This window comes from Thamnophis elegans, chromosome 7, assembly GCF_009769535.1.
Source record: "Thamnophis elegans isolate rThaEle1 chromosome 7, rThaEle1.pri, whole genome shotgun sequence".
Classification (NCBI taxonomy): domain Eukaryota; kingdom Metazoa; phylum Chordata; class Lepidosauria; order Squamata; family Colubridae; genus Thamnophis; species Thamnophis elegans.
In genome coordinates this window covers 32,443,434-32,458,986 of record NC_045547.1, presented here as the reverse complement: position 1 = coordinate 32,458,986, position 15,553 = coordinate 32,443,434, and the positions used below count along the sequence as shown (strand labels likewise).

Below are 15,553 nucleotides of genomic sequence, written 5' to 3'. Positions count from 1 at the left end.
AAGCGATAGTCTTCCACTCTGATACTATACAAATCTATTTATATAGATTTATAAATGTATTGTATGTATAATAAATGTATTGATGTGCTATCAAGTTGGTGTTATCTCTTAGTGACCTCATAGGATTAATTTTCTCCATAACAATCATACAAACCTGTTAAAATGGAAACATAAATGTAGCTATGTTATCAACAGAATATATAGGTGTGTCTACGACGATAACTTCACACTCACTATGCTGCAACTCTTGGGATCCACACACTGGAAATGCTGAGCCACTTGTAGGATGGCCTCACGTAAGTCTTCAACTAGCTCTGTTTGCTTAATATTTTTGGCTTTCAGTGCCTCCACATCATCTTCTCCTAGAAGTAAAAAACAATTTCTCTGAAGCTGCAAACTTGGTTTACTGCAAGTACTGACAAAAGTTCAAATGAACATGATTTCATTTACTGTAAATCAAGAACAACTGCTAGGTTGTACAGTGTTAGATTGACTTTTTATGTATTAAAATATATCTAGCTTGCCCAAAATTCTAACAATCCCAGGTGAGTTACCATCCATATAATATGTACGATAAAACAATAAAATGAGGCAAAAATAAACACAATTTTAGATTAATTGAACAAGTCATAGCCTCAATACAACAACAGAGGGAGAGATTTTTATAAGGGAAAATATGGTATGGCCACGTTGCTGCAGCTGTTAAATGTCAAATGCAGAAGTAAAAACTTAGGGCCTTTATCTTGCACTGAAAAGGAAACAATTCTGATAACTATCTATAATTCCAAAGCTGAGATGCCACAACAGGAAAGAGTTCTTTCTTTGTAGATGATCTCTTCAATTCTGGGATGCTGAAAAGAGATCTTCCTGCAGAGCTTTGTATTTGAGAAGGTACCTATTGGGGGAGGCGTTTCTTCAAGTATCAAAGTCTTAACCATTTAGGACCGCAAACATATTATTGAGGCTCTAAAAGTTCCCATGTTCTGCATTAGCTGCAACTTCTGAGCTGCCTTTAAGGATGGACTCACAGACAAGCAGTATTCTGCTTAACCTAGCTAAAAGCAAATACATGGTTTGGCAAAAAATGTACAAAGACACTAGCAACTTTCAACTGTTCTTTCTAGGGAATTAAATATTTTATTATGTAATGTTTTATTACCAAAAAGGAGTGATGTGATTCCAGACTTCCTACGCTGTGTTCTGCGTCGCACAATCTGAGTGAAATGGAAAAGCAATGCATAAAAAGGGAGAAAAGTATTTTAAAAAGCCTTTACTGAGCAATTGCACTTTGTTTAGAATTGTAAGGTATATTTTGAAAATTATGTTCAATAAATGGATGTGGGGAAGGAAATGCAAGTGACAAGAGAGATACAGAGTTGAAATAGCAGATTTGAGGAGCCTGGCAGCATTTCTTCACAGAGTATATAAAACCCACCATCATTACTATAGAAGACAATGGAAGCAGAAGTCAAGGATATTTTGAATTTATGAAGGACATAAGGCTTTAAAAACTTACCTTTGATAAGTTTACTGCAGCACCAGGACTCAGTAGCTGCCCTTGGTCCGCAATGAGGTAAGCAAGGTGCTTGCAACGCTGAGTTTCTACTACTATATCTGTCAGTGAGCCAGACACACGTACGGCTTCCTGTAGGAGCACATCAGGATCTTCAATCTGAGATGGGATATCCGAGAGGGTGTTGAAGATAGATGCAGAGTTCTCAGACTGGGTGAGTTCATCTTCCTGTGTTAATATGGACAAGTTATTTTGCATGATACAGGTGAATCATCCTGCAGAATAGTTTTGCTCCCATTTGTTGTACTTAATCCTAATCTAGTGCGGAACGGTTAGGCAGTTCAAAGCAAGATAAAATCAGTCATGGCTTTCCTTGTTCATTCCATATTGGCTAATCAATGATGTCTAGAGCACATATTGATAAAGATATATTAGTCTGGGTGGCAAACATTAAAACCTTGGAAGTAGTAATATTGCCTTATTAATGCTGTTACTCTCCAGAATTTGGGAATGACTTCTAGTAAAATCTGGCTAAGCTTATCTTCATGAACAAATAAACTATTGTTTTAACTAGATTTTAAGAGCTTGTATTTCCAGGCAACTGATTTTAGATGAAAGTTTATGGAAAATAACTTATCACTAATAACCAGATTTTCAGCCACTTCTGTACAAGTGATATACAACAGCCACACCGAACAAGTTACAGGTAGTCCTTCATTCATTATCACAATTAAGCCCCAAATTCCCATTACTAAGCAAGGCAGTTGTTAAGTGAGCTTTGCCCCATTTTGCAACCTTTTTGCCAGAGTTAAGTAAATCACATGGTCATTAAGTGAATCCAGCTTTCCTAATTGACTTGGCTTGTTGGAAGCCAGTCGGGAAGGTTACAAATGATGATCACATGACCCCAGGACAATGAAACTGTCATAAATACATGCTAGTTGCCAAGCACTTCAATTTTAACCACATGGCCATGGAAATGGCTGCAACGGTCCTAAGCGTTAAAACTGGTTGCAAGTCACTTTTTCATTGCTAATGTAACTTTGAATGGCCACTAAACAAATGGTTGTAATTCAAGGACTACCTCAAAAATGAATAGTTTATACAAAACAAAATACAGGCTCTTTCTGTCTGAAGTCTGCCTGCACCTAAATTGAAATAAGCCATGTTGCAGTCAACAGATTCTCATGAATGCACAAAAAAGCAAAAGTAGTCGTGTTGATCAAGGGAAGAAAAATATAAAACCTCATTTGGATAATATCTTTATCAGAATAACTCAAGGTTACAAAATAACATAAAAATGATGGGTTTCACTAATCCATTAATGTTGAATAGGCATGTATTTACCTGTCTGCACTGTCAATGCATTCAAGATAAATAAACCAAGATACTTCTGTAATTCTGGTGTTAGAAATGTGCATTTACTGTTTTTTCTAGCTCTATCCAGAAAGACATATTTTTTAAATATAAATATGGTAGTATTTAATATCTTATTTATAAACTAGGCTAGTAGCATTATTACAGAAGGCTGAAAAGAGAAATTAAGGCCATGGAGATGTTGAGGATACAAAAATTACCTAAGTTTTAAGTGAGCAAAATATGATTATTTTTATTCTTTCCTGAAACTTTTCCCCAAGATCCTCAGTGTGCTAAGAAGTCTTGAGTTCTAGCCACCCCACATAGTATGCCCATTCCATCCATGAGAGAAAAAGAAAAAGCGGAAGTTAAGAAATTTTACAAAACATTAGTTACCTTCAAACTGAGCATACCCAGTGTAACCTGAAAGAGAACAATGGAGCCTTGGTAGAAGAAATAGTCCCAGATACGCAGCAACAGCTTGATATGCACCACACTAGCAAATGATGTAAGAAACCAATGTAGGGTAATGAGGGAGAGCTCTGTGGATAGAAATAAACATACAACATCAGTTTATCTGTCAACTGTATGCTTGTTCTGTTCATTTCCAACATAAAAAAGAGCATTAACATTATTTCTTTAAGCAATGTAGAAGAAAATACACTGTTCTTAATTCATTTTGTATCATTGGGAACAACTAAACACATAGTTTTTTTCCATAGATGAATGTTTAAAATCATAAATGTTCTTGAATTCACAGATGCAGCAATGCAGAGATTCACAGTTGTATGGAAATAATTTCTGGCCTATATTATTAGCACTGTTATCAATGTTCAGTATGCTGTTATTCACAGAAGTGAACATTAAAGTCTTAAATTGAACTAAAGGCCTCTTTAAAAACTAAATTACCTGCTTATAGGAAGAATTAAAATAACAAATGAACTCTATATAAATGAAATACAGTATATAGGAATTGGTTTAAAAAAATCAGGTATTTGTGCTTTGACTGATAATGGGTCTCCAAGATCTTGGGCAGAATCTTTCCAGATACGTTTTTAAAAACCGATAATGTGCCATGCTAAAGGTTGAATTTGGATGCACTCCCATTAACAAGTGATTATTCCACCATTAAACTGCCACTGAGTTTATTACAACTGCCCCACTTTAAACTCTCAAAATCCGGTTTTATTCGGCATGTATCCATCTCATCAAACTAAAAGAAATTATCAGACAAAAAGGTCCATACCAATGTCATGTTCCTGAAGAAGTTTGTCCAGCTGGGGCAGGTATTGCACAATGAGATGGCGTAGGACACGTTGATCAGTCTGGACCCCCATCAAGGTGGTACTGAAGTAGGAGGCTGGCACCATATCTTCAATAATAGCACACATCATCCAGAAGGCATCTTCCTCTTCTAAGAAAAGAAGCAAGGAAGCCACTACCTAGCATAAAGGAAGAGAAGATCTAAAAGTAAGCATTAAAGCACTTGTTATCACAAAAAGGAATTATTTCTGCTTAACTATATGTTCAATGACAGAATAGAAAGGAAGTGTTTGAAAATTAGAATTCTAATAATTTTGCCTCCTCTATCTTGGAGGCTTGAACAGCTAAGTTGTGGCATTAGGTTAGGATTCCCAAACCTGGGATATGGATGGAGAGGGAGAGACTTATTTTCATAAGTATAGTCCCACAACTCTGCACCACAATCTCAATGTGATTAAGTTGACAGGTATCACTAAATGGAAGCCCACATATTATCTAAATAGCAAATTTAAAATCTAATTAGGTATATAGTGGATTTAAGAAAAATTGAGTAAAAGTTTGATTCTCTGGGATTTTTTATATTCTGGACATGATCAATTTCAACTTTTCCCCTCAGGATGTCACTATTGAGGACTGCATGCCAAAAAACTAGACATAAAGGTAGTTTTTCCCCTGGACCATCACTCTGTTGAACACTTAATTCCCACAGGACTGTGTCATTTTTCATCTTTTCTCATCTTCCCTACTATCTTCTCCTATTGATTACTTATGATTTATCCATTGTTGTTTGTAACTTATAATTAATGATTATGACTATGTTTTATGATCTATTATTTGTTGTTTATATGGATACTGTGAGTTTATGCACTGGAGACAAATTCCTTGTGTGTCCAATCATACTTGGCCAATAAAGAATTCTATTCTATTCTATTCTCTACAATTAGTTCAAGAACAATATTGAGAGTGAATTTGCTTCTCACCTTTCTGTGAACAGATCCTTACAAGAAAATGGCCATAAAGCAAATACATTTCATAATGAAAAAGAATATTTTACCATGCCAGTGCCTTGACAGTACCCAATTTCAGGATATAACCAAGCCAATCCACGTAATATTCTGCGTAACCGTGGTACCCCGATGCTATTCATGTTGGAGAAACAGGCATTGCTGGGCATGGTGCGGAGTAAATCCTTTTCAATCTGAGGAATATCAAGAATCAAAGATAAGCACTTAGTCAGTGACAGTTGAGCTTTTCTCTATAAAGGTAAATCTGCTGGCAAACATTTCCCACTCATTTCCAGAAAGGTGATTGAGCTGACTTCTTGAAGCCTGAAATCAGTAACATATTTAACATTTTTAGTGCTGAGGACTGTGAACTAGATAAAGCATCAATATGGTGAGGTATTGGGAGGGGGGGTAGTTTGGAGAAGTTTCATTGATTTGTTTTTAATTGTATTTTTAATTGTATGCCAATTTAAACTATACTGGCAATTTTCAGCAATCTCAGAAAAGCTCTAAGAACTAATCAAAGGAAGCTCGGGGATCAACATGGTTTAAGTCCTTGCTCTGTGTAAGAACAGAATTGTCACCGATTTAATTCCCCAAAGCATTAACACTGAAAAGTACTCACCTGTTTAGCAGCAATTGTTTCATCATTGGAGCTGTTTTTCACAATTTCTCGGTAAGACATTTCTGAATTTCTCTTTTTCAGTAGAGCACCCGATAGTCTCATCCACAACTGGGGGGAAATTGTTGGAAAAGAGTTGAATGTAGTCAGAGATTCTTACAGACAAGCTTTCTTTCTTGAGTAGTCTTACCTGGGGCCTCATACTGTGAGGAATGCCGGCCAAAACCAGAGAACGTAGCTTGTCTGAATGCGGAAGTGTGACTTCAATCTTATCCCACGTGAGGTCTCCCACATCATGATTGTGTGTGAACTCCAGATGGGCTTGCCATTTCAGTCTCTGCTGTGGCTCTTCAATCAGCGAGATCCCCAAAAGTTTGCTGGGTGGATCTACACTATCTGTAGTATATCCAAACAGTGGGGGAAAAATAACACTAGAAAAATAAACAAGCCTCTAAATATTTGGATATTCCAAAAGATAATTGGAGAACAAGTTACTGAACTTTGGCACAGAGTGAATTCCTAATTCACAGTTGCATGATTCAAGGATGTAGGAATTCAAAAGCAAAAAACTGTGAGCTGTCTCTAATAAAGCTTACGTACATCCATGAATTCAACTGAAAGGAAAAGGAAAAAGTTTTCTTGGAAATGTAGATACTGAATCAAATTAATCTGACCCCTCCGAAAAAAAAACCCCATTTGTAGGACAAATCCTGATATATGCTTGAAGAAGTTGCATCTCTGATACTTTTTTAGCTCTCACTTATGTGCATTTCAAACAAAATTCATGCATACATATGTATCCTCTCATAACTAACAAGATCTCAAATTCGTAATTTTCATAAAGATGGCATTTTTCTTCTTCAAACTCAAAGTCATTTTAAAGTATAGTCCTAAACAAGAAATGACATAGGACTTATCTATTTTATATCAATGTCTGACATATGGTTTTCATTGATATTCTTTCAAATAAAATGAATACATTTAAAGAAGTGAAATACTGTTAGTGGGAATTAAAATCTTCTAAATGAGAAACTGAGAGGGATCTGATCACAAGTCAAGCCTTTCAGAAATGAAGAACTTGCCTTCTTTGCCAACTCGGAAACCAAATTCATCATATCGGATCTCTGGCTCTTCAAGAGATTCGTCTTTCTGGAAAATAAAAGAACAGAAATGCTATTTATCACTTAACGCAATGGTCAAATGCAATATTTTTACGCCTTGCTGTTATCCAAAATGAACAGTGACTGCTTCCAGATCTCTTCTCCAACCTGGTTTTCTCTTTCTTAATCACCAGCCAGCATACAAGTACAAAGAGTACAAAGGGTATTCCGCCACATTCCATCTTTTTCTCTAAGATAGATAAATCAAGAATTTGAAGGAAATTTCAAAATGTTCTTCCACTGGTCCAAACCTAACATCTTTTCCTTGTCCAACTTCTTTAGATATCAATTCTGCATGCACATATTGCATATCAAAAATGTTGCTAGTGTTTTTATGGTTGTTTATCTTTATGGTTGTTTATCACTGTTCTTCTAACCTAGCAATCATCATTTATTTGATTTATATACTAATTCATTCATGAAAGCAATAAGGCCGTAGTGGGAGCTATTACTATTGCATTATATTACAATCATCCCAATTTCATTAAGAGGAAAAAAAACCGACTGTTGAATCATATTTAATGTAAAATAGATTAATTTCCTGACTTAATACAAATGGACCCAGCACATCCTTTAGACATATATATGTGTAACTATGATGACCCGGAACAAGGCATGAAAGTCACACAGCCAGCTGAGAATTCAAACTCCCCTTTAGTGCTCCAAATGTCCCCTCAAATGCTCTCATGTTCTTGGCAAGTACCAGAGCAATGCACACGCACAGCCTCTGATCCAGCAAAACAAAGGAACAGGGAAATGAGTCCATGAAACAAGGAACAAACAATGAGTCCACAAACCAAGGAACAAACAATGAGCCCACAAGTAAGTCAGGAACAGGGTACTGAGTCCACAAGTAAGGAAGAAGCAAGCAGTCCTGCAAACTCCAAATGTCTGTATCAGCACACCAAACTCTACCAATTCAGCGTTTGTTCCTGACAAATGCTCCTCCCCACAGCATCTCCTTAAATCTCAGTCCCTAGGTGTGCTTTGTGAAGAGGATTGGGGTGCTCTCCTCCCGAGTTGTCAGGTTGGCCTGCCCTGTTCCTGCTTTCTCTCCACTCTCCTTGCTTGAGGATGAGGAAGGGCGGTCCTTGCTCATTGCCCGAGCTCTGTCGCTCCTCATGCGAGGAGGAGATCTGCTTGCCTTTGTTCTTCCCTGCAAACAAGCCGTCCCAATCCTGAGGGGCCCTGGGCTGCTCTTCCCCACATTCCTCCGAAGAGAATGAAGCGCCCCCCTCAGTTTCCTGCCAGTTCTAGCTCTGGCTCATCCTCCTCCTCAGATTCAGGCTCCAACAGGGGCATGACACATAGCTAAGTATAAGCCAATTGGAATAAGTTATCATTGCCACCCATCCACAAAGCATTTTTAAAAGAATCTATGCATATTTTAAATATAAGGAAAGTCTATATTTTATACTTTCTACCGTTTCCCTGAAAATAAGACCTTCCCGGATAATAAGCCCAATCGGGATTTTGAGTGCATGCGCTAAAATAAGCCCTCCCCCCAAAATAAGCCCTCTCTGGAAATATTGCAACACAGCAGCAGCCATGAGGTGACCACGCGTGCCGCCTACTGCACCTAAAAAATAATAAGACCTCCCTGAAAATAAGGCCAAGTGCTTATTTCGGGGGTCAAAAGAAAATAAGACTCTATTTTATTTTCGGGGAAACATGGTATCCCCGATGTAGTCATATGTAAAACATGATTTTAAAAGGCAATTAATGCGTTATTGAACTTTTACTTTTTTCTTTTTTTAGCTTTAAGTAAAATGTATGCATTTTTTTCCTCCATTATAAATTACCTGTTGTCTGTTTAGAAATCTTTTTGTACAAGTATGAGTTCATAATAATGTGACTATGCCAGCAATTAAATGTGAAGATGCTTTAAACGAGCCTTGTATGTAAGCACTCCCCTGATATCTATAAACAAGGAATTTGTATGTAGGTAGCTGCCCTGAACTCTGTACAGGATAGTGAACAGAATGGTGCCTCCTTTGTGCTAAGGGTGAAAAACCAGACGATAAAGAGAAGAGTCAGGCTGAGCTTTGGCATTCAGCATAGGAAGGCAGAATGGTGCTGCAGGAGCAAAAGAGTTCTTGCTTTACTGCAAAAATGTTAATAACAGTGTGAGTTGATTTCCAAGTCTACTAAGCATTCTTATACCAGCCTTGTACTCCTTCATAATCATTACTTCATATTAATTATTCTTGCAAAAGAAAAATAAAGACAAAACAGATTTTTTTACTTTGCGATCTATGTACCTGAGCATATTTTGCCAAAATTTCTTGAGGCCAGATGCTGGGAGTAAGAGCAGAAAAGGGCCCACCGGTGGGGGGAGTATAGCTTCCTATATGCAAAAAGAGTAAGCGTACACAGGAATATTACAGAAATGACCACAAACAGTATAAGGACCAATATTAAGATAAAGATATTTCAATTCAGGTTCAATTATTTCAATACATTTCAGAAAAGAAAAAAAATATTGGAAAGATAGATCAGATGAGGATCTATCTAAACTTTGAAAAAGAAAAATTCTCTCCTTGCTGCCCTTAAATATAATAAATATTTTATGTATTAGAATCAAACTGTAGTTAACATACTAATGCAGTGGTAGTCAACCTGATACCTACCGCCCATTAGTGGGCATTCCAGCTTTCGTGGTGGGCAGTAGGTGTTTGCTGTAACTCTGCTTTATAAATTTTATAAAGTAAAGTTACTTCCCTACTTTATAAATCACCATTACCGTGGAACCGATGGGCGATTAGAAAATTTTACTACTAACAGAAATACAAAAGTGGGCGGTAGGTATAAAAAGGTTGACTACCCCTGTACTAATGTATTGCCAAGATAGATAATGGTAAAGACTATTCAACCCAAGCTTTACACCTGATTATTTCATGGATATATCCACACAGCTCTCTTAGAAATAATATGGAAATGGTTTGTTTCAATTCTCTCCCAGGATGTTTTACAAATTTCTAGGCCAACCTGCAACCTTGGTATTCCTTGGAAGTCTCCCAAGCCTGAGGCTGTTTAGTTTCTGAACCCAAACAAGGTAAAAGCAGCAGTGAAAACACACTAAATGAAGCACCACAACTCCTATCAAGTTGACATGAATTATAAATTATAAAAATAAATTCAAAATTAAAAAGCTGACATGGTGTTCTTCATTATTGAGAATTTAATTTTGCAAGCTATCTTTTGTTTTCAGAGCCAATGGACAGTTTCGGCAATTGTGGTTTGAGAATGGAAACATAAAATATTACAGGGATCTCAACTGATTTATATAAAATGGCTGAAATAACATGTGAAGTCAGTTTAACCTGGAAGATGATAGTTATTATTCCAGAAACTGATTTAGGAAAGAGATATAGCAAATTACTCCAATAAATATCATGCCAACAAAGCTTCTTATCAAGCTTTGAAAAGATAAATTTATTTTTTGTTTATTTATTAATTATTTAGTTTTGTTGAATGATGTGCTTCAGAGTAAAGTGAAGGCAAGTGAAAAACAGATCTGTGGTTCATTGCAATCATATGTATCCAATGTTATAAACAAAATATAATAGCAAAGATAGCAAAAATTACACTCTGAAGGAACAAATATTAGGAAGGAGTATATTAAAAGGCAGTGCTAAAATGTCAATCTTTTTATAATAGTCTCAATGCTCTGATTTAAATAATCACAAATGCTCAATGTTCATAAAGAGCTTACCTGACATTATTATGGAGGAATATAGTCAATGAGGATTCTTAGATTCTGCAGAAAACCATTACTCTGTTGCAAAATAGAGTGATAATATGGAAAGAGCAAATTAATTCCTAAAACCAAGCAATCATAACTGTCAGTTACTTTCTAGAGGCACTGCTAAAATCACATTAAATTTCTAATTACAACACTTACTTGTTCATATGCTACAAGACCAAATATTATTTTTATCTGGCAAACGTTGAATTCATATCCTGACTCTTGTACAAAACTTGCCAATAAGCCCAAGTAGTTCTAATCATAGTCAAATTAATACATTAAAAATAATAATTGCAGCTAGTGATTAAGGCATCAAGCTAGAAGCCCAGAAACTGTGAGTTCTAGTCCCACCTCAAGCACAAGCACAGTTGGATGGCTACTGCTAGTCACTTTCTCTTGGAAAAGAGGCAATGTCACATCTCTTCTGAAAAATATTTTCATGAAAACTGCAGAGATTTGTCCAGGCAGTCTCCAAGAATCGGACATGATTGAATAGAAGTTTCAATTCCGAGAGTTAGATTAACATAGTAAGATATTTCTTTAAAATATCCTTATTTATGCAACTGGTTAACATTAACCAGTTAAATAATTAAAATTAAAAAAAACCTAAACAGCAAAGAAGTTAAATAAAACTTGTTTTATTAATGTCATCAAAGTAATTCTAATCTATTTTTTTAAAAATAAATAGCAGTAGACTTATATACCGCTTCATAGGGCTTTCAGCCCTCTCTAAGCGGTTTACAGAGAGTCAGCATATTGCCCCCAACAATCCGGGTCCTCATTTTACCCACCTCGGAAGGATGGAAGGCTGAGTCAACCCTGAGCCGGTGAGATTTGAACCGCTGAACTGCTGATCTAGCAGTAGCCTGCAGTGCTGCATTTAACCACTGCGCCACCTCGGCTCTTAGAAAGGCTCTTAAATCTAATTAAACATATGTACATTAGAAAGGTCTGCCCAACAAGCAGTTTGAAAGAATGCAAATGAAAGTAGATAATTAGGTGCCACTTCTGTTGGAAGGTAATAGTGTTCCGTGCACCTTGGTCTATAGTCATGCTGGCCATATGACCACAGAAATGTCTTTGGAGGACACTGGTTTCCTGCGCTAAGAAATGTAGATCAACACACACGCATAGGCATGGAAACAACTGGACAGGCGAAACGTTTATTTAGCATTAGAGAATTAAAGCAGCTGATACTAGTTCAAGAAAAAATGTGAGGCCAGCAAAAACAATGTAATCTGATATATGAAATTTATATATGAAATTGGAAAAGATTGGATTATACCCTAGTCAAATTTTGTTAAATGAAGGAAATGTTAAGGTCATGCCTGGTGTCTATATTTAATCCATCTGTAAAAGTAAAGCTAGGAAGAGAACCACTCTTGAGCAAATATTAACTTGAGGAATTAATGAAATTTATGGAAAAACGTACAATATCCCAATGTAATAAACAATAGGAGACACAAAAGTAAGGCTCAGGAAAATATATGTTGACACTTGACTTGGCAAATCAAAATGTATGTGCAGCTTAAAAAGGATATTTTAATTATAGCAACAAACAAAGATTCTATATATTTTGGACTATGAAATATGCAACCTCCAAAGTTAAGAATATAATTCCAGGAAACCTCTGAAACTCATTTCCAAATTGTATATTTTGATGTTCAAAAGCGGAAATCATTAAAATATGATTGGAAAGCAGTCATCATCAAAAGTTAAAAGTTGTTGCTAGTAAAACAAAGGTATTACTCATTGAAAATCTTCTTTACATAATTAAAAAAAATCTGTGGCAATATTAGGCACAAATATTTTCATTTAAAAAGTTATTTAAAAATATTTTCTCTGAATCTATATTTTCCCATATTAGTAACACACCAAAAATATAACTTTAGAAATGAAAGTGAAAAGTCACCAACAACTTCACAATGAAGAACAGATGGCCTTTTAGGAAGTGAGAGTAGATAATGTGAAATAGAAAGAAAGTGAAGAAAGGTGCTTTTGCTTGTCAGAAGATTGCAAAATGGGATCATGTCAGTCCAGGACACTGCAACTGTCATAAATATGAGCCAGTTGCCAAGCACTTGAATTTTGATCATGTGATCATTGTGATGTTGCCACAGTCGTGTGAAAAACAGTCATAAGTCACTTTTTTCAATGTAACTTTGAACAGTATTTAAATGAATGGTTGTAAGTCGGGGAGTGCCTGTATGCAACCAGCACTGAATGTTTTAAACAACTGAGTCAGAAAATTGCAGTGAGGTCTATGAGTCACTAAATGGAACAAAAAGTAAAAATCTTCTGTAAACACAAATTCTTATTTGTTTAAAGAGAAATCAATATTTTTCACAATATAAAAGTCCCAGTGCTAACATATTGTAACGTGGTGCTACTTTTCTTTTTCTCAGTTTTTCTCTGCAATAAAAAGATTATTTTAGGAGAACCCATCTTGGGTGAAATAATAGCTTTGATTTAAAAATAAAATAAAATTGGGATTCCTACTTAAGTAGGTATAATTCTGGCAAATTCTGAACCTCAAGCCTCAAGCAATAAGGAGAGGGGAACAATTCTGAAGAGAATATTGCATTTGAGAATAGTATCATTACATGAACTATGACTATAATAATATTGGTTCTACATTATGAAGGAGAGGGGATTTTGCAACTACTATTCCCTTATCCCTGTCCTCAAAAACCTCAATTATTTGCTTTCATAGGAACTTTTCTTAGACAATATAACAACCTAATACCCAAGGTAATACAAACTTGCGTTTTTCAGAGAGTACAACAGTAGAAAACTAGCCATAACAGAAAAATGCACGACTGTTTAACTCATTTCTATGTACAATATGTACAAAACTATTAAATAGCAGTATTGTGATCAGAAAACATTCAGAACTGCTAAGAGTTAATTTGATTGAATTATGGCTGTTGGGAAAATGTAAGCAATTAACATTGGATAGCATGACCAACATTTCATTAGTTACAAACAGAAACTTGTTACCTCTCTTTCTCTCCCTATGGCTTAGCTTAGCATCCAGAGCCAGAATGAATAATGAAGAACTAAAAAAACTGCTTACAACTTTCTAATATTTTATTGGATTGAATAAGGCATTACCAGATGCACAAACTTTAAAAGTAAAAGATTGAGCTGTTTCTAATTTTGTTCAAAGTAACTATAAAAAGCCAAAACAGCTCTAGCCTGCATTAACAGAGGAGTAAAATCAAGACCATGTGAAAATGGTTAAACCACTTTATAAACCACTTTATAAAGCACACTTGGAATATTGCATCCAGTTTTGACCACCACGATATTAAGAAGATGTTGAGACTCTAGCAAAAATGCAGAAAACAGCAACAAAGATGATTAGGGAACCGGAACCTAAAACATATAAAGAATGGTTGGAGGAATTGGTTATGTCTAATTTAACTTAATCAAAAGAAGGACTAGGGGTGACATGATAGCAGTGTCCCAATATCTAAGGGGCTGCCGCAAAGAAAAGGGAATCAACCTATTCTCCAAAGCACCTGAAAGCAATTCAATAGAATAGAATAGAATAGAATAGAATAGAATAGAATAGAATTCTTTATCGGCCAAGTGTGATTGGACACACAAGGAATTTGTCTTTGGTGCATATGCTCTCAGTCTACATAAAAAGACAAGATACATTTGTCAAGAACCATAAAGTACAACACTTAATGATAGTCATAGGGTACAAATAAGCAATCAGGAAACAATATCAATATAAATTGTAAGGATATAAGCAACAAAGTTATAGCCATACAGTCATAAGTGGGAGGAGATAGGTGATAGGATGAGAAGACTAATAGTAATAGTAATGCAGCCTTAGTGAATGAGGGTGAGGGAATTGTTTGTTTAGCGGAGAAGAAGCAAAGGATGGGAACTAATCAAGGAAAGAACCAACCTAGAAATAAAGCAGACACTTCCTGATAGAACCATTCATCAGCTGGAACTGCTTGCCTTCCAAAGTGGTGGGTGCTTCATCAAGGAAAGTATTTAAGAAGAGGCTGGACAAGCATGTATCTGAATTGGTGTAGGGTAGGGGTCTCCAACCTTGGCCACTTTAAGACTCGTGGACTTCAACTCCCAGAGTTCCTCAGCCAGCTGAGCTGGCTGAGGAACTCTGGGAGTTGAAGTCCACGAGTCTTAAAGTGGCCAAGGTTGGAGACCCCTGGTGTAGGGTCTCCTGCTTGCTGGACCAGAAGACCTGCCAGGTCCCTTCCAACTCTGTTATACTCTTCTCCATAAGGTGGGTGAAAAGTCCCGTCCACCCCCTCAGGACAGTCTGTAAGCAAGAGCAGATGCTTCCTGTATTAGTTTTGCTTCAGGTCAGAGCATCCCTCTTTCCCTCCCGACCTTTATAAAAATGCTGCTCCCTTCCCTACTTTTCCCTGCGAGCAGATCTTAACTGCTGATGGAGACAGAGAGGGAGGAATGAGTGGATCACTTCAGATCATTCATGAAATCTTGGGACCAGCCCGACGGACTTCCCAACCCCTGCTTGCTTCGCAAAACCCGTCCCCCGTAGGGATTCCCTCATAGCTTCCCCACCGACCTGGATGGCCGTTTCTTCGGTTTACCTCTCCGCCTGTCATAAGGAGGGAGATGCGTGGCCCTCGGTGATGCTGCCCACTAACCTGCCCCGTGGCTCTGCCTCCGTGGGCTCCATTTCCCTGCCCTCGCTGCCTCCCAGCCTCCCTCGGTGCTGCCGCTGCTGCTAAACGGCGCCGCTCGAGAGCCTTCCCCGCGCACCCGCCCCGCTTCCAGCGGACCCCCCTTTACCTCAGAGGACGCCTGGGCGAACTTGGCAGCCCAGCCAGACCCCCCCACGTTCGTCTCGTCAGCACTAGCTAAAGCACTACGCATGCG

The 15,553-nt window shown here is 37.1% G+C and overlaps 1 protein-coding gene across 1 annotated transcript in view; it reads right to left on the bottom strand.

Moving 5' to 3' along the window:
* The window catches only part of SGSM3 (small G protein signaling modulator 3), a 26,000-nt gene extending 10,447 nt beyond the window's left edge, over positions 1-15,553 (bottom strand). The window contains exons 1-12 of the mRNA XM_032220684.1: positions 15,467-15,553; positions 10,634-10,696; positions 9,180-9,265; positions 6,841-6,907; positions 5,949-6,154; positions 5,762-5,869; positions 5,187-5,330; positions 4,116-4,311; positions 3,266-3,411; positions 1,517-1,741; positions 1,160-1,214; positions 235-362 (exon numbers count right to left, since the gene is read on the bottom strand). Of these exons, the coding sequence (XP_032076575.1) occupies positions 235-362; positions 1,160-1,214; positions 1,517-1,741; positions 3,266-3,411; positions 4,116-4,311; positions 5,187-5,330; positions 5,762-5,869; positions 5,949-6,154; positions 6,841-6,907; positions 9,180-9,265; positions 10,634-10,640 (1,368 nt within the window). The 5' untranslated portion in view covers positions 10,641-10,696; positions 15,467-15,553. The remainder of the gene's footprint in view (positions 1-234; positions 363-1,159; positions 1,215-1,516; positions 1,742-3,265; positions 3,412-4,115; positions 4,312-5,186; positions 5,331-5,761; positions 5,870-5,948; positions 6,155-6,840; positions 6,908-9,179; positions 9,266-10,633; positions 10,697-15,466) is intronic.